Source organism: Girardinichthys multiradiatus, chromosome 21 (genome assembly GCF_021462225.1).
Source record: "Girardinichthys multiradiatus isolate DD_20200921_A chromosome 21, DD_fGirMul_XY1, whole genome shotgun sequence".
In the NCBI taxonomy this organism is placed as follows: domain Eukaryota; kingdom Metazoa; phylum Chordata; class Actinopteri; order Cyprinodontiformes; family Goodeidae; genus Girardinichthys; species Girardinichthys multiradiatus.
The window spans coordinates 6,017,408-6,037,918 of NC_061813.1; the positions used below are offsets into that span (position 1 = coordinate 6,017,408).

The 20,511-nt window shown below is 38.2% G+C and overlaps 1 protein-coding gene across 2 annotated transcripts in view; it reads right to left on the reverse strand.

Moving 5' to 3' along the window:
- Nucleotides 1–11,512: 11,512 nt before the first annotated feature.
- Nucleotides 11,513–20,511, reverse strand: part of vstm2a (V-set and transmembrane domain containing 2A) — a 149,153-nt gene continuing 140,154 nt past the window's right edge. For both annotated transcript variants that reach the window (XM_047349447.1, XM_047349448.1), the window contains one exon: nt 11,513–16,807. In XM_047349447.1, coding sequence (XP_047205403.1) covers nt 16,731–16,807 — 77 coding nt within the window. In that variant the 3' untranslated portion in view covers nt 11,513–16,730. The remainder of the gene's footprint in view (nt 16,808–20,511) is intronic.

Genomic DNA, 20,511 nt, shown 5'->3' on the forward strand with positions numbered 1-20,511 from the left:
AATATTGTCTTGAAAAGGTGAAAAAATAACTAGTTACGAGGCAAAAGAGGTAAAAAACAAATCTACAAAATCAGGGTGACTGTGAAATCCAGTTTGTCGCTCAGCTCCAGATGAGCACACTTTGAAGGTTAAAAATGGTGAATGAGCTAAGCATTATCATCAGTGAAAAAAGAAATCACAAAAAAAGAGTTTTAACGTTATTTTTCTTCTTATAGTTGCCTTCCACCACCAGGGCAGTCATCTGTTCAAAAACAGTCTGGCAGATCCTACTCTGTCAGGGAGTGATTCATAATGTAAGTTCCACACAATGTCATTCATACACAGCTATTATTATTAATTCACATCTCTGTAATAAACTTGTAACATTACATTATTGTACTGTAATGGACCCATAGGTGCTTGAAAATACAGCAATCTAATCACTAAATCACACATTGCCATAGCATCTGTGTAGCATGCACTGAGGTTGGACTGACTTTGGACTTCCAGTGAACAGTTGGTGGAGTTGGTCCGAAGTGGAAAGTACCATTACATTATGCTAAACAGACCACATTTATTGTGAACGTGTTGGAGAGGTTGTTGCTTGGTCTACTTATATTACAAAAGCGAAAATGTAATAATACAGGTCTGAAGTTTGAGACAGGGTGGTTATAAAAGGTGTTGGGTGAACTCTAGGTAAGTAAGTTTTACAGAATTTTGTATCATATTGCACCAAATTCTGCTCTACTTTTTTTTGTTGTTATTTTGCTGCGCTTAGTCTTTTGAGTTTAGTATTGTTTTCCTTTTACCTTTTTCATGCCTTCCCTGCTGGTGTTTATTCTGCAAGTGTACTAAAGCTTTCTGATTTTTTTTAGTAAGCTAAAGGTATCTTTCCTCAGATATCTGATAGTTGAAATGAATGCATGAACCAGCCAAATCCTATTCAAAGTCAAGATAGTCTATCGGGGATACATTTCCAGTACATTATATTTTTAATGACACTCTTGAACTTAGCCACATGCATATAAACATGTACTTATATTTTCCTCTAGAGAACCAACTTTATATTTTGGTTTTGAAGTTCTTTCATTTATGTTTACAATAAGCCAACAAGGAATGAAGGAGGACCTGACATCATGGATGTAAACATTTCAAATTTTTCATCTGTAAAATTTCCATTTACAGTTTCTAAAAACAATGTTTATCAGCAAATGGTTAGAGTTTATGAGATCTGCACTCATTCACTAAAATGTTAGGCCCCTTGTTGGAGTGGTATGAACTTTAAGTAATCTGGTCCTCATGCAAACTATAAATGGCTATGTACATGATTAGGTCTGTAAGATGCAACTAAACAACTGGGCCAGAAAGAGCACACCATGTGGCAATATTGCCTTGTGTACCAAACACAGTGTTGTGCATGAACATGGTCATGGGTCGAGCTCACATTTTTGAGAACTTTGAACTTAACGATGCAGTTATCTACAATAGAAACACAATGAGAAGAACTTGAAAACTGGCTCAGAACTTATCTAGTTAACTATGTTTCTCTCCAAGATAAAACCATTAAAGGAGCTACTACTGCCACCAATTTTTTACTTTTCTTTAACATAGAACTTCTGGAGAAATACTTCTGTTTCTTTGAGTGATGAGGGATTGGTGCAAAGTCAACAACACATTCCAAGCGACACTCAAGGCACAAGCCCTAAAATGAACAAATCAAATTATTTATAGATGGAAGACACAGCAACATGAGCAGAGAAGTTGGAGTTACATTGTGTTGCATGTTTAAGTTTCCCTTTAGACATTTATATGTGACGATGTTGCCAGCTAATGAGCCAGTCAGAATTTTAGAAGAATATCATTGTAACCCTATCCTAAAAATATACTACAGGGATCTTGAATATTTTTCTTTTGAGCTGTACAATTATTTCAGAAGAGACGTGAGTGCTTCTGCTCCTATCACCAGGCCAGCCTTCAGTAGCAGTTTAAATGGCAAAAGAAAAAAAAAAAAAGATTAAAACAACGTTACCAAATCCCATCTGCACTGACTTGATGGTAAATAGAGAGTTTAAAAATGACCGACATTACAAACAGTCTTAAGAGGACTGCTAAAAATTTCAGACTTGTTTTTTTTCTGACAATGAACGTTTTAAAATTTAATATTGACAGCAGTTGTTTGGGGACTACAGGCATTATAAAACACAGTTTATATGAGCAAAGACAATAGCAGAGAATAAAGCAGATACCAGCCAAAGAACAAATCAATATGCTAATTTTGGAATGATTATATATATTTTTAAACGTTATTTCAGACTAAATGAGTGAGAACTCGTTCCTTGTAGAGCTGTGAACTTCATTTAGAATATTCAAAGGGTGGGTCTTGGACTGCTCCCTCTCCTGGATCAGTTTAGGCCCCCCATCAAATGTGTCTCAGGTCTCTGGCGTAGACAGCTGCTGGCGGGGCATTGGGCTCGTCGCTGCAGCTCCTTGGGGCTTCTGTACTATGGATGCTGGGTGGTTCCCCTGGGACTGGGGGGGTTACGGTAGTCTTGGCGGTGGTCCTCCTGGGGTTTCTGTGCTCTGGGGGGCCTTTGGATGTCTGTGGCACGGATCTCCTCTGTATCTGTCCCAGGTCCAGAGGGGCAGGTCTGTGGCTCCTCATACTCACTATTGTATATTTTTATGAATAAACCTTGTATAAACAAGAGCACTCACACCTATTCTTACAGGTGTTTAGATTCAGGTGCTAACAAATACACAAATGTTCTATATTGAGCCGCATTTACCACTAAATACATCTTGTATTCCTAAGTACCGTGCACTTTTTGGTAACAATGCTGTTATTATAGGCCTGCAGGTCTAGAAGCAAGCAGGGTGTTATCTTGTATTCTCTTTATCCTTCTTTCTTTCCTCCATTCTTTTCTCCTTCTCTCCCTTTTTCCTTTTCACCCCACTTCTCTCTCTTTCATGCTTCTTATTTCTTCCTTTCGGTTTCCGTCTCCGTGTCCGTAACAATTGAAATAATCCCAAAGCAGTTTCTAATAAAGTTTCTTTTATATATATCAAGCAGAACATTAAAGTGTTAGCTGTAATGCTCCACTTGTGAAAGGAAATCTGTTGGGCTTCTTCTTGGAACTCAGACAACAATTCTGAGCGCTACTCTGCTGGACAGGACACATTAAAAAAAAGAAAAATAATAATTCCAGGGTTGAACTATGAATTTATGAATTTATTTTCATTTAAACCTGAGTAATCTGAATTTAGAACTACTTTATGAAGAATGAAGTGACTCTACGGTGACCAAACATTGAAGAAACCAAATAAATCTGAATCTGCCTTTTAGACAAAGGTGCTAGACTCCGAACAACACCCTGTCTTTGCTTTTTGCAACCTTTTGTAATACCACCTCATTAAATGCGTAGTTTTCTAAATAACACCTACTGATAAACATTTTGACACATGGTTTATTTATTTGTGCAGCTAAGATTTTGTCCTTCCTAATTCTAATTGCAAATCAAGTACCACCAGTGATAACTGTACCACAGTTTAAGAATCATGGTCCTAGGTCATCACAGTGTCTCACTAGTTTACATGCACAAAATTTCACAAATGGATTAAAATGTATTCGGATTGAGAAACAAAAAAATAATTAGGATTGTATCGAATTTGGACATGAGTAATCGGAAGAAAATGCTCGTTTGGACAAAAAATGTGTCACGTAAACTTGCCAGTCGGAATATTCTGTCAGCATCTAGCCAGAGCGACTAGCCATTCAAGGCGTAAATATGTCACACTGACGAGGGGCGCACAGGTGCACTCAGGTCAGTATGACTCATTCAGAACAAATTGATCTTGTTGAGCGTTTAAATGCATGCCGATCGGTTTGTCAATCTGCGTAAACCACCCCTCTCAATCGGATCACAATTTAATTCTGACCCAGCCAAATCCAATCAGAATATTCCGACTGACATGTTTACATGACACATTTTTAGTCCAATTGGCTGTTTTTTAAGATTACTTATGTCCATGTAAACGTAGCTACTTATAGCATCACAATGCATAGGGTGGGGCCAAGGGAAGGGGCCCACTGCCACCAATGTTGTGTGTTGGGCCAGCATTGGGATGAAAGAAGGACTGAACTACACACAGAAAAAAGACTGGTAAAAACTCTGAATCCCTCCCGTTCCTGCACAGTCCTGACGGGTTATTAGCTCCTCCACTGCTGCTCAGTTCTCCACAGCTTTTTGCTCTGCGATCTGCCCCAGTGATGCTGTGAGCCTTCACTCAGATGTCGAAGCTCTCTCTTCTCATTTTAACTCAACCTGACAGACTGTTTTAGATGCTGTGGCTCCACTGAAAATAAGGCCTTTCTAAACCTTGACCTGGGCCCTGGACAAATGATGCCACACCTGCTGCCAGACGTGAGTGCAGGAGAGCTGGGTGAAAATAGAAAAAGGACAAGTTCCAAGTGTCTTTCCAGACATTGAGAGATAGTTGGTGTTTCTATCAAACAACTGTTAAAACTGCAAAAAACAATTTTTTTTCTGATATTATTGCCTCTAATTTTAACAATAATCGTGTTCTTTTTAAAAATAATTATTTATCTTCTTAATGTCTCACAATTAGCTGGTTTGGAGAACTAGTCTGGAATTTATAAGAACTTCCTGGGCTTTTCTATTAACAAGGTTGTGAGTGTTAGAGCCCTTGTTAGCCCTCTATCACATGACCCCTGCATCTCTAGCACACACTCTGCTGTTTTTAACCAGTTTAAGCTTGTCACTCTGCCTTTTTTAAAAGAGCTCACTGATTACATAAAAACCTGCTGGGTCTCCAATTGTGCCAATTACGCCATTTCTTTTTAAAGAGATTTTATCCCATTGTGGTTCCTCATGTAGTCAATATTATAAATGGTTGCCTTGCAAATAGTTCTGTACCAGCACATTTTAAACATGCAGCAGTGACACCATTGATCAAAAGCTTGACCTGGACTCCACAGAAATTACAAATTTTAGGCCCATCTCGTTTCTGTCTAAGATCCTGGAGAAAATTGTCTACAGCCAGTTGATTTTATACTTAAAGAAGCACAACCTTCAGAGTCAGAACTGTTAAGGGTTTTTAACAACATTCTTTTAACCACAGACTGTGGTCACTGTGTTATTTTAATGCTGTTGGACCTAACAGACATCTTCTACACGGTGGAGCATCAGATCCTCCTATCTCACCTGGAGAACATGGTGCTGCTCCTAAGTGTTTCAGACCTTATTTAACAGAGAGATGTGTTTGTGTTTGAGCCATTGTCTCTAGGACCTCTTAAAAATGGAGTACCTCAGAGCTCTATATTTGACCCTATTTTGCTCTTTATTCACTTTATGTCTCCGGAAATATTGTATTGCTTTTCATTTTTATGCCACTAAAACAGGAAAAGCAGTACTCCGTAAATCACCTTTTGAAATCAAGACATGGATGTGGCTAAATGTTTTGCATTTTAATGAATAAAAGACTAAGGTATTATTTTTTCAGCGCAGTGATGTTTCAAAAGTCCGTGCTGATGTGGGTCTTTTAACACAATATTTGTGTCAGACAGCAGTAAACCTGGGAGTGAGACTAGACAATCAAATCAGTAATCAAGTAAAGCTTTTATCATTTAAGACCACTGGCTACAATCAAACCATTTCTTTTACAGCATAATGTTGACAATTTAATTCGTGACTTTATTACGACTCGTTTAGATTACAGCAAAGCTCTTAATGTTGGGCTGAGCCAGTCATTAATTAATTGGCTTTAGCTGGTTCAAAATGCTGCTCTACGTCTTTTAACTGATTCCAAAAAAACAAGAACAAATCTCTCATATTTTGGTATCACACCAATGACCTTCAGTTTGTTTTCAGATTGATTTTACAGTTGTTTTATCTTTATTTTCATAACGTTTACATGGTCTTGCCCCTTAATATCTTTCTGATTCAGCTTTAACTACCCTCCCACGCTTAGTCAGACGTCAAAGAGGAGGTTTGACTAAGTGATTTCAGTTGTTGCCCCCAACTGTGGAAGGAAAGCCTTTACAAATAAGACAGGCTGACTCACTTCTCTTAAAGTCTTCATTTAAAACAAATTTTTTCCTCTTTGGCTTTTAACTTAGTTTGAGATATTGGCTTTCATTGTTTTATTAACTGTTTATTATTGTTACAGATTCTATTGATTTAATTATTTTTATGCCTGTGGGAACTTTCTTTGCATTTTTGTGTTTTACTTGTTCTTTTTTAGGTATACAGCACTTTGCTCATTGGTGTTATTTTTAAAGTGATTTAAACAAAGTTGTATTGTATTGTTGTATTATATTCAGTTCAATTAGTTTTTTAAACACTGATGGTTCAGTAACGTGAGCTTGCTCTGTTTTTTCTGTGTCTTTAAATCCTTTCTTAATAAAATAGGTAGACATAGTCCCTAAAACATGTTGAGGCATGTCTGTGTTCACTGCTAAAAGCTAAAAGTTAAAGCTACAGTGCCAACACTGTGGCAACCATTAGTTCAGTTGCGTGTATTCTGTATGCGCTGCAGTCAGCTGTAATGTGCCGCCAGCTCCTAAACACACAGAAACATTTATATTAGTATTTGAAAGTGTAACACTCAACAATGTGTTTACAGTTAATAGAACAGACAATAGGACCAGTGCTAGGTTTGGCTACGGGAGTAGAGAAATGCGTAAGTATTAATGACCACAGACCCAAAAAATAAGTTTAAACTGCCAGATTCTTATTTGTTGAGAAAAAAAAAAAAACAACAATATTACAACAGTGGACGTACAATGACACAAAATTAAATCCAAAATAGTTTCCCTATTTCTTTTGGAATATGTTATTTAATCCCTGTCGAAATTTAAACCTGATGTCAGGTATTAAAAGGATACTATTTATTTAAACCTAGGTTATAGCTCTATTTAAGTTCAAGTTGATACTGTTAATCTATTTAATTTACAGTTTGTGTGTTTTTTAATCTGTTCAAATCTATTTTAGTTTAGTGTTCTTTTTAAGAAGTTAAGGTTTTTTAATATCCTGTTTTAACCATTTCTTGTCTCTATTATACCCCAAATAGACAATTTCACATTCCACACACTAACAATAGATATTGGATGTGGTTCAAGAAGAGGAAAAAACAATACAACACAACAGAAACAATCCAGCAGAAAAAAAACGAATAACTTGTGCTTCAAATCAATGTCTTTCCTCTCTGATGCTCCTGAGGGGTTAATCCCATTTTTCTGAATCCAATGCTCTTTTTTTTTTTTAGGAGAGCATGGGCAGGTCATGCCAGTTTGGATGATTCGCAATGTCCAGCAGATGTGTAGCTCCTGCTAGACGGCGGTTACAGGGTTCCTGGGTTACGGCTCGCCATCTTGTTTCTCACTAGCGGAATCCAACTCCGCAATCCACTCGGAATTTCTCGGTCCAATTTCCAGCAGAACCTTAAAGGCCAAGTCCAGTTCTGTAACATATAACACTCCAAACGCAGTCAGTAAAAAAAAATACGGAAAGCTCCTCCTCCAGAAAATGGAAAAACTTTCTAGACAGCAGGTAGACTTTTAATCATCAATTTTCACTTATCTTTCTCTCTTCCACAGCACAACTCGTTTAGCTTCTTCGTTCTCTCTGCTTCTTCTTCTAGCGCCAGATAACGTAGCAACCCAGTTGGCTGGAGTTAGTCACATGGCTACAAATCAATGTGACCCTTCAGAATAAGAGATTTTTTCTCACACTTGACTGTTCTAGCTGCTGACAAAATAAAACTCTGTTTTATACAGATTGTTTTTTTAACCAAATAAAATATCATAACATGAAATGCAGCATTTTTAATGTTTGTAATTATTACTTTTTATATCATTATTTTTAACTATTTTAAGACTTATTTATTCTCTATTTATTTTCCTATTTATTTATTTCCTATTTATCCATTTTATAGCTATTTTTATGAAAAGGCTTATATTTAGTGAAGGCTATTTAAACCTGGGTTACAAAAGTGAATGTGCTAAATAAGCTATTTCCTTTGTGCTAGCTAAACTGCTAATCTAGTTGGGACATTTTCACACCGCCTGCCCTCCAACGGTCACACTGTGAGTCTAAACCTGCTTTAAGCCGCTGTGTAAGTAGTCCATCACCTCATTCCAAAATCATTCACTGTGATGGATAGTTAACAACATAAAAATCAATTATCCAAAAGGTTATTTCATTTCTAATTCAGAAAACTAATGCTTTTGTAAAATAATTTTATAAAATAATATTTTATTTTCCCTTCTGATTAGCATTCTGACCTCTTGTTCTTCATTACTTCTCAAAGTAAACCTTGGTTCTGAAACAGATGTATTCACACTGAACTGTGAATGTATTCTGGTTTTGTGTTACACATATCCCCTTTGCAATAGATATAGTAGCTCATCTGGGATATAACCAGCGAAAGACATTCTGAAGAATCTGGGAAAACATTGTCCTATAGTCTTTACAAGTGTATCCAGCACATCCTCATTGATATGGGGACTCCACGGCAAACATCCCTCCTCTGATAAGGGCATCCGAATCCAGGAAGGTTCACAGCACAGAGTTTGAATTTAATCGCAACTTCATGGTCAGCTACGTCAGGAAAAAAGGAATGGTTGTTGTGCTCCTGAGCAAAACACATTACAACAATGTGGTGGATAAAAATAGCAGAAAGAAAAAAACAGAAGTCATCACACACCACAATAAGATAAAAGGAGATGTACACACCATGAACCAGACGGTTAGGCATCAAGCATTTGCAAATGTCAGATGCGGTGATCACCCATGGTGCTATGTTACAACATCCTTGACATTGCCACCCTGAATACCTATACCCTTTTCAAAACACAGCGCCCTAAATTCAAGAGTGGTATCACCAAGGCACTACAGCTCTTTCTCACTCATGTGCGTCATCCCACACATGAAAATATAACCGGAAGGTTGCCCCAACTGAAAATCCCATTTGTTGAAGCAATAGGAAGGTGTGGGTGAACAAGAGCCACACCTCAACCATGGGAAAGTCACAAGCAGGGTTAACCAAAGAGCAAGAGGTACAAGATCTGCCCAACTAACAAAGATCAGCAGACGGGGTCGGAAATGCTATGCACCTGTGAGAAATGATCACATAGTCAGTGAGTACATAAATGCTACACACAAGCTAATACTGTTACAGATACACACTTATGCACACATACAGGTCCTTCTCAAAATATTAGCATATTGTGATAAAGTTAATTATTTTCCATAATGTAATGATGAAAATTTAACATTCATATATTTTAGATTCATTGCACACTAACTGAAATATTTCAGGTCTTTATTGTCTTAATACGGATGATTTTGGCATACAGCTCATGAAAACCCAAAATTCCTATCTCACAAAATTAGCATATTTCATCCGACCAATAAAAGAAAAGTGTTTTTAATACAAAAAACGTCAACCTTCAAATAATCATGTACAGTTATGCACTCAATACTTGGTGGGGAATCCTTTTGCAGAAATGACTGCTTCAATGCAGCGTGGCATGGAGGCAATCAGCCTGTGGCACTGCTGAGGTCTTATGGAGGCCCAGGATGCATCGATAGCGGCCTTTAGCTCATCCAGAGTGTTGGGTCTTGAGTCTCTCAATGTTCTCTTCACAATATCCCACAGATTTTCTATGGGGTTCAGGTCAGGAGAGTTGGCAGGCCAATTGAGCACAGTGATACCATGGTCAGTAAACCATTTACCAGTGGTTTTGGCACTGTGAGCAGGTGCCATGTCGTGCTGAAAAATGAAATCTTCATCTCCATAAAGCTTTTCAGCAGATGGAAGCATGAAGTGCTTCAAAATCTCCTGATAGCTAGCTGCATTGACCCTGCCCTTGATAAAACACAGTGGACCAACACCAGCAGCTGACACAGCACCCCAGACCATCACTGACTGTGGGTACTTGACACTGGACTTCTGGCATTTTGGCATTTCCTTCTCCCCAGTCTTCCTCCAGACTCTGGCACCTTGATTTCCGAATGACATGCAGAATTTGCTTTCAACCGAAAAAAGTACTTTGGACCACTGAGCAACAGTCCAGTGTTGCTTCTCTGTAGCCCAGGTCAGGCGTTTCTGCCGCTGTTTCTGGTTCAAAAGTGGCTTGACCTGGGGAATGCGGCACCTGTAGCCCATTTCCTGCACACGCCCGTGCACGGTGGCTCTGGATGTTTCTACTCCAGACTCAGTCCACTGCTTCTGCAGGTCCCCCAAGGTCTGGAATCGGCCCTTCTCCACAATCTTCCTCAGGGTCCGGTCACCTCTTCTCGTTGTGCAGCGTTTTCTGCCACACTTTTTCCTTCCCACAGACTTCCCACTGAGGTGCCTTGATACAGCACTCTGGGAACAGCCTATTCGTTCAGAAATTTATTTCTGTGTCTTACCCTCTTGCTTGAGGGTGTCAGTAGTGGCCTTCTGGACAGCAGTCAGGTCGGCAGTCTTACCCATGATTGGGGTTTTGAGTGATGAACCAGGCTGGGAGTTTTAAAGGCCTCAGGAATCTTTTGCAGGTGTTTAGAGTTAACTCGTTGATTCAGATGATTAGGTTCATAGCTCGTTTAGAGACCCTTTTAATGATATGCTAATTTTGTGAGATAGGAATTTTGGGTTTTCATGAGCTGTATGCCAAAATCTTCCGTATTAAGACAATAAAAGACCTGAAATATTTCAGTTAGTGTGCAATGAATCTAAAATATATGAATGTTAAATTTTCATCATGACATTATGGAAAATAATGAACTTTATCACAATATGCTAATTGTTTGAGAAGGACCTGTACTCTTACACACACACAGACATCCAAAAAGGATACTGTTATTGTTCTATTGTTGTTGTGCCATTTTCTTTTAAACTTTTCTAAATGTTTCAAGTGTTTTAAAAAATGTAAAAAAAAACATGAAATCATTCCTGTGGGGATGCAATTATGAAACAAAATATATCAAAAATGTTTATCTTTAGCCAAAACGACAAAAATAGCTCAAAAACACACACAGGTTGTTTTTGACCCACTTGTCAAAGAGTGTAGGGTCACGTCACTCATGCATCAAAGGGTTAGAAATCCCAGCTTGTGTTCAGTCCCAAGGGGTTTCACACCATATGGAGAAATAACCAGCAATGTGCTCACATTGACAGCTGTTATTAGTAATATGACTATGGTAATAATTGCAGTTACATGCACTGCAGGCATGAACCACATAATCAGTTGCATTTTATTTCTAATACTAAATCTGCATGCCTAACTTATGTTGTCGGTGAGTGTATTTTGGTACTCTAAAATGCTGCAAAGCCTGCAATCAGTATGGACGTTTTGTTCAGCCAATGTTTGACCTGATCTTTCTTTCATTCTGCTCAGGGTTTCCATCCCTCCGTCTTTTGATCTGTTGACCAAGTCAGAAAGCGGGACTCTTTTCAGCCCAGTCAGTAGTCTCACCAGCCTGTGTACTGCAGCGCAGCGTGTGCAAACAGACAGGATCCTTCAGTGTTTGAATTTCATCTGTGAAAATGATTTATTTAAATATTATTCTGATACTGTCATTATAATACAAACGGTTGCAATGTTTCATTACAGAAGCCTCACACAATACCAAAGAAAAGAGAACCAGAGTTCTTTAGAATTTTTGACAGCTAAACAGACAGGCAGGACCGCATCAAAAATGAGATACATTATCAGAAGAAACAAACACATTTAGAGTGGATGAAAAGCGTGGCATCTTAAAACAGAACAGAAGGATACTTGAGTGATGTGAGAGAAAATCCCTGGAAGAACGACCCACCGCTCAAGACGTCAGAATGAGCTCGTCTTCTTATTAGCGATAGACTCATTCCAATAACAATACAATTTAAGTCTTTGTTGTTCAGTATTTAGTGGGGGTACACAATCAAGCCAGCCTCCTAGATTAGGATGGAATTATGAAGGAGATGATTTTGATATATCTATTTATATACATATGGATATAGTCTTCTTTTGATTCAAAAAACATTTTATGCAAGTTCATTTTGAAGAAATGGAAAGTCCACTTTGGACTTCTTAACATGTGAACATGAATACATGATACTATTGTTACAAATACAGAACATCACTGGCCTCAGCCTTTTCAAATGACTCTGAAAAACCAACAGAAATAAAACGTTAACATGCTTCTTATTTCATTTACAAGTTATACAGATCTGCAACTTTTTACACAACGGTTGGACAAACCTCCCAGTCAGACTGTGCACTCTCTCCAAAAGCATTCAGACAAACTTTCAGTGGAATCAGCATCACAATCCCATTCTCATTTCAGGAAAATAAAAGACAGCTTTTAATTTCTTGCAAAATAAACTTTCTGAACTATATTATATAACAGGTCTCATTTAAAAACAATCAGTTCCCAGTCACGGCAGAGTGACGAATATGAGACAGTGATGGTAGATTAACTGTCCAAACACACCCGCGGTGGTTTGGAATTAGAGGGATTAGACCGGGCTGACCCTCTGTCACCCACACATCTTGCTGGAAGCTGCTGATCAGAGGACGTCTAGGGTCTCCTGAAGCATGCTGTGCTCCATCAGCCTGTGGACCTCACTGCTGAATCAACAATTTTCCCTAAACCCTTATTTGGCAATGCAATAAACTATACAGGAGAAGGGGGTTCAGCTTCATCTGCAGTGAAATATGAGTTTGAAGTGGGATTTTCATTTTTAAGAACACAGGTTTATTGCACGTTGAGTTATGTTTTCTAAGAATTACTTGCTAATACCATAACAGAAATGTAGGGCTACATATATATGGCCACCTCACAGTTTGGGCTTCAAATAAGCAAAGCATACAGTATGTCCTATTGTTCAGCATATAATTATACAGCTGGGTTTAAAATATTAGCAGTGTTTAAAATTTGGAGTAAAGAGTTTTTATTTCAATGCATCGTGAACACTGCACATTATATTCTAAATTAAACGTTGAAGAGAAATGTATCAATGTTTTGATCACATTACAGAAAATGAAGAAAAATGGACATTAGGCTGATCAACTAAATAACAGTGTCTGCATTTTTCTTTACAAACTCCAATATTTCCTGTATAAACTGAAACATCTTTAGGATTTATCATTCCTGTGAATCACTAAACTAATATTTAGTTGTATGACCACTGTTTCTAAGAACTGCTTCACATCTGTGTTGCTTGGAGTCGACCTACTTCTGGCACCTGTGAAAAGGGATTCCAGCCCAGAATGATTTGACAACATTCCACAATTCCTCTGCATTTCTTGCTTTTGCCTCAGAAGCAATTTGTTTTTTTAAGTCACCCCACAAGTTTTCAGTCAAATTAAGGTCCAGGGATTGGGCTGGCCAATCCAGAACTCTGATTTTGTCGTTCTGAAACCAAGATGCTGCTCGCTTACTGGTGTGTTTGGGGTCGTTGTCTTGTCAAACAACCATTTCAAGGACATTTCCTCTTCAGCATGAGGCACCATGACCACTTCAAGTATTCTGATCCCTTGTATGCAATAAATAGGCAGACACCAGAGTAAGAGAAACATCCCCACATCATGATGCTTGAACCACCGTGCCTCACTGTCTTCAGAAAGGTCTGTGGCTACAAGTGCTTGGGGCGTGACTGTCTCCAGCTCTTCGACCCAAAAAGAACAATCTTACTTTCATCAGTTAACAAAATGTGTCTTCATTTTTCTTTAAGCCAGTTGAAGTTCTTTGGCAAATGATATGCTCTTCAGCACGTCTTGTCTTTAACAGTGACATTCCAATCAACATCTTAATCAAAGTATGCTGTTCTTCTGGTTTCCACAGAGAAATGCATGTACAACATGTGCTGGCATCATCCTTAATAAGGGCCAGTTGACTTCTTCACAGAGTGAATGACCTCAGTAACTGAACTCCACACTCCTATTATGTTGAACACACCTCTTTCAACCAACTATTCAGTTACACAGATTCAGGAGCATTAATTTAATAAATGTCGCTTCTGTTGGTTTTCTATGACTCTACTACACGTACTAGTAAATTATTTGTAGAAATATAATTTCTACCAAAAACAGTGACTGATCTGGTTAGTCTAGCTGGACTGCTATTATTTTGAACATAACTGTATAAAATGCTGATCTCACTGCAGAATTTCTGCAGTGCTATGGCAGAATGAAACTCATGGAGGATCATTTTCACTTTCACAACCATTCTGGACAGATATCTGCTGCTCTGTCATCCATGGCTGTTTCAGTTTGCTTTGTAATCTGAGCTGCTGATGGATGGGGCTCAAAAGTTAACAATGAAAGAATAATTTTAGTCTGGGTCTTTTCTGGATCATGTTAAAGATCTTGAAACTGCTGCACTATGAGTGCTAGCCACTGCTTTTCTTTTGTGTCAGATTGTCAAAGTGTTTCGTTCTTAAATCCTCTATGCACAAAAAAATTCCTGGGATACATGAGGTTTACCTAAAACTGAAAAAAACAGAACTTTGAGCTCAAAGAGAATAATTTTTAACAAAACCAACACATGTCTCTTGAAGGTGGTACTGTAATGAAGTTCTGATATATGTCTATCTGGCTTTTATTTCATCACCTTTGTGCTCAAAATATCTCTAGGAAATGTACAAAATGTACAGAAAATCTAAAAACCTAAAAACAAGTTGTTTCAAAACCTTTCCCTCCTTAAATATGATGAGCCCCAACACCCTAAACAGGACGCTCATTTCAGCCACTAGTGTGCAGTATCTCATTATTTTGGTTATGATCCATATCTCATGACTACAAGTGAGAGTCTAAATGTATACAGACCAGTAAATTAAGAGCTTGAGGTTTTTTTGTAGCTCAGCTAAATTGGAGCAACATCCATGTTACCCCAGACTAAACCCAGATCCGTTATTCCATCTCACTCCATCCTGCCATTGATCTTAAACAAGACATCAAAATAACTAACTTGCTCGATACAAAAGTGAGAGAAAAATAAAAAGAAGTACAACAATTGTCCAACATCCTTGGATAGATTTTTGTTATTGTGGGCCTCACCTTGAACTGGCAATGCCTGCCCACTCTCCCCACAAATTATCTTACAGAGTTAGTTCTGGGCTCAGCTCAGCCTTTCAAGAAACAATAGATTTTCTTCTGGCAAAGTCTCACTTGGAATGCACATTTCTTGATGCATTCCAGATTTATTGATGTTTAGCTAGAAGACACCTGGTAGGTTTGGGGCACAACTCCCTGGTATTAGAAACTGTTTATAATTTCAAACATCTTGACGAAAGCCACAGTTTAAGCTCAGGAAATGCAACCCCAAAGCATTATGTAGCCACTGCCAGGTTGTACTTCTGGTATGGCAGGTTGTAATGGTGACAAAGAAACCTTTTGGAATGTTGTCCAAGAAGTGCAGCTTTGGTGTCATCAGACCATCATCCATTCATTCAAAGGATTTTGAAGGATTTCAACCAGGTCTGGATGTTTTCTTTAGAAGAAACCGCTTTCCTCTTCCAACGACACTCCTGAATCCACATTTATGGAGAATAAAGGAGACGGTTGTCACATGGACAACATGGCTTTGGCCAAAGGACCAATTTTTCCCCTTAAATGTGTTTGTTTTGGGGATTTTTGCAGTGGAACACTATCAGAATATGTACTATTAATGGTGGAAAAAGGTTTGAAATGATTTAGCTTAATGTCCTTATTTGTCTTTAGAAACAGCTGGCATTTAAACAGGGCTGTGAAAAGGTTTTGATCTTCTATGTTTGTGTTGACATTCCTGATGTAGAGGTTATTAAATTCTTCTTCTGTGATGAGGCACAGCTGCTGAAACCTTTCAGAGACAGTTAAAGCTGGTCAAAATCAGGATTTACAATAATTCATAAATAGTGACTTTCTTTTTTATTCCTACTAAGGGTGCATTACAAATTAAAATGACAAGGGGACATTATTTTCACACCAAAGCTAGCACAGAAAAATAAACTGCACTTCAAAATATCATAACATTAAACTCCAAGTATAGGTCAAATATTTTCCTCTTCTTTGAACCTTCAGACCAAGCATGCACATCTGATAATGAATAACTAACATGATGTCAAATTATGCACATCTGAAATATGGATGTCTAATATGGCTGAAAGATGAATGAAAAGAATGAACCTTTTAACTTAAAGGTTAACATCAATCATCTAATTTAACACAGACTTGTATTAGGTTTATCTCATCTGGAGAAGGCTAGAGTGCCTATTCACAATGATTCATGGCCAATATCAGCAGCAGCTATGTATACAGCACATACATTAGTTCTATGTGTTTCAAATAAAACAGACATATATCTAGGATCATATATACTACACAAATATAGATTCTTCGTTTTTCTTGTTTACTTTTGAGCAATGAACACAGAAACTTCAACAGCAAAACTTTAAGAAAGTCATTCTTCCATGAGAGTTATCCAACAAGAAAGAGTCCTAGTGTAACACCTGGACTCTTTCTTGTCTGATGGCGTTGACTAGGTGTCTTTAGAAAGGGGGATTCTTCTGTTGCAGTTGTGACTGGTGTTTATAGTGGCTAGTAACAATGTGCTAAGTGCAAGAGCAGAAGTGGCGAGGAAATGAGGAGCAAACTGTGCCGTCCATGTGGTTGTAGTGAGTGGGTTGCGAAGGGAGTTAAACAGACAATTTTTTTCCTCTGTTCTCTTTCAAAGCAAACAGCTGGGCCAACATCTGGGAGCAAATCATGACTGTTCTTTAAATTATAACAAGGCATCCCTCACCAAGCCACACGCCAGAAGCAGGACAGCAAGTCCATAGCTGGACGATATTCTTGTACCTGAAAAGAAACAAACAGAGAATAAAACCATTGTTGGTTACGATGCTTTTGATAACTTAGCTTTAACTTTGTTAAGCAGAACAGATCAGTGACATGTTCTCCATGTTATCCATTAGAAGTGGGGGCCTCTTGGGTCTGCTCATATGGTAACAGAAGGACATGGTATCTTAACTGAACTCTAACTTTACACAAGCAGTAGTAGATTAAAAAAAAACCCAAACAAAGCCTTGTAAATTTCTATAAATAAATAAATTGTAAGAAATATTGTTAAAAGTGCTGCGATAATAAAGAAGCTAAAAGGACAGCAGAAACTGAGTCTTCATTTCACGTTTGCATGCCAGCTAGTGGTTTCACTGTAGCCATGCTAGATGGAAGCAGAAAGGTAGAAACAAAGGGGTTTAAAACTTTGATCCGTCGCTTCACAAGTTGTGGAACTTTTTGTTGTGATATTTGCCATTTCACAACCAACTTCACAGACACGTTTTTAGTGAGCGTGGCTTTAAATGTGATAAAGAAATAAGTACAAAAACAAGCAACATGGGCATATGAAAAATATAGTAGCTCCTTTTGTGTGTCAGCAAACATCAAAATGCATAGGGCTTCAGTGCTTTTGAATTAAAGTGGCACTGAAAAATTTTTCATATAAGGACCAAAAAACATTTAAGAAATAAAAGAAGATCTGTTTTAAACACAGTTTCTTTTTTTATATTACTTATTTTTAAGAAGAACAGCTAAAGTTTATTCATAATAATCACCGGAACGAATGATCAAGCACCATTTGGTTCACAATCATTCAACTTAAAAACTCGAATTCGATTAATGCACCTCAAACTACCAAACAGCAAAGGTGATTACCACATTTCATTTCGTAGACTAAAATTTTGATAAAAATCAAAGTTAATAATAATCATCTTTATTGGTCATTGCACATGTACATTACAACGAAATTTGTCCTCTGCATTTAACCCATCCCTTATGGGGAGCAGTGGGCTGCCATTGTGCGGCGCCTGGGGAGCATTCTGGGGCTAAGGGTCTTGCTCAGGGACCCAGAGTGGCAATCAGTGGGATACAAACCTGGCCCCCTGTGTACCCTCTGGAACACAAACCTCCTGTTCTAACCACTAGGCCACCACTCCCCCTGTTTTATACAGTATGGTAGAAAACTAAAGAAAAATAAAGGTGAAAATGTATTAACTGAAAACCTTCTGAACTCTGCACAGCACTTCACCTCCTCCGCTGACTCCCAGGACACAGTCCTACTCTCTGCTGTATGCGCTAAAAACCACTGCTACCAACTTCTCCATAAGAAATGTAGCTATTGGCTGTCCTAAATGTCAATAGAAGTGCCAAAAAATGAATAAAAAACTTTAAATGTGTTTAGAACTACAAATGAACTTTTGAAAATAATTTCAAAATTTTAACCTTTTGCCTAAACCCAGACTACATAAATCAATTTTGTTAGAATATTAATAAATACGATTATATTTATATTATATTTATATCCCGCTTTGTAATCCAGAGCAGGGTCAGTGGGGGCTTTGTGCATGCGTTATTAATTTGCAATGTGGACACAGAGTGGAGTGGGTCTCCTCCCTGCTCTGACAGGCAGGATGTGCAGCGTGATGAGGCTACAGTAATAGTGCGTTCCAGTTGTACACTAAAGTCTAAATTTCCGACCTCTGAGTGGGACATTACGAGTTGGAAAGTCAAGGCAACATGACCATTACTGACTTCTGTATTCAAGATGGCTGCCACTCACACCGATAGTTGTAAAAGGTTCTTACTTTGACTGTTTTTAACAGTTCTTTATTATTTATGTGACATTTAGTCAGTCGTACACGTTCTACTTTTCAGTGTTTATAAGACGATATGTTCCAACACTGACTATATGTGTAGCTCAGCCTAAAATATTCAATCCAGACTAATAAGGCTAAAATTCAAATACAATCACTGGAATTTGTAATTCTACATGTGTTTATAAATATATTAAAGTTGACTTAAAATGCAGTAACTATAGTTAAAAGCACAATAAAATCTAGTTCATTTATGGTGTTGATAAATAGTAATAAAAAATGCTTTGAGCACTAAAAGGTTTTCCTGTTTTGGACTGTTTAGCGTTGTAATGAGTGAGTACTTCATGTATCTGATATTTTTGCTAAAACAATATGTAGAAGTACAGAAATGTATGATACTAACCACAAGTTACCATGTTAGCTTTTCAGTGAGAGCTAATGGTAACTTTATATGTAGAGTCAATGAGCCTCAGGTCAATATATGAACTAAATAGAAAGTTCTAATACACAGTGGACGACAGGAATTCTCTGGGCTGTTCTGACGTTCATGGAACCGTCCAGTTTCGCTAGTGTGCTCCATATGACCCGTGGTGTGAAGCTAATTTCAACTCTGCTGTCAAGTGGGAACTGCCTGGTTATAGACAAGTCCCTATCTATTCCTCATACTGACTAAAAGGATTTGTGAGTAAACTAAAGCATGTGCATTATATTTTCTGCTTGTTTACAAATGTTATAATACTTTTATTTGACTAAATCTTCATTTGAGGTTAAGTTTTGAGTTATGTCATAATTTCATTACTGGAGATTTAAAATAGATTTTAAACCTGAAGATCATTGTTTGTAGGGAGGTTAGAACTGAGTAGTTCGCCATAATTGGAAATAATAAATAAGATTTAAGAGTAAAACTTGTTTATTTCTCCTGTTTACCAATTTTAGTTCATTAGTAAATGACTCTGGGTGCAACCCATAGTACTATCACAACATTAACGAATGTTAATGTTTAGCTACTTGTGTTGGGTGCTACATATGTCAGGCCACGGAGTTGTGTGCAGGTTTGTCTTGCCGTGTGAGTGTTGGTTCTCCTTTTCTCCACCAGGGTGTGACAGGTAGGTGCAGCCGTACAGCTGCAATGCATGAAGAGCAATCACTGAGGAGCTTCTTAAGCAGCTGAGACCTTAGAGGATGCGTTAGATTGTTTACTCTGCTGAGTGGTAATCAGACCAGCAAATCCTGCTCTGTGTTTGCCTCTGTGTTAACCTGCCTTTACTAATCCAAGCTCTGTTCCTACCTGAAGGTTGCTGTTAACAAGACCCTGCTCTGGATAAATCCTCCGTGGATCTGGCTTATACCCTGCTGGCCGTCAGCAACCCACTTCCTGGAGATTCCTGTGGTTCAGCCTCCTGCCAAATGGTAAATACTTCAGTGAATTTACCTCAGTCCAAGGACTGCTCTGGATCCACAAGATCACGCTGGAAGATCGCTCCTCGCTTCACTTGCCCTGCCTGTCCACCCTTTAACACTATTCACCATTTGGAGGAATTCGCTCGCACAGCACACTTGCCTCTCAGCCCCAGTTTCTGTGGCTTGCTAACTTCTCCTGAGAACCAACACACTCCTCTACAAGCAAGCCTGGAACTCTTACCTTTAACAATAAGAACCACCTGCCTCATAGTAACCACTCTTTCTCCTAGTGAGCCAATCCCTGCAGCCTGCTGGCTACGGAATCCTGCCACTGCCCAAAAACACCATTTCAATAAACCAGTCTCCTGGTTCCGAACCCATCATGACAACCTATGCAATAAGTACTGCATAGAACAGTGTTTATTGTCATTGTTATTGTTGTTAGACAGTAGTTACACTTGCTACCAATACAAAGAAAAAACAAGCACGAAACTGGAACGCTACAACTCG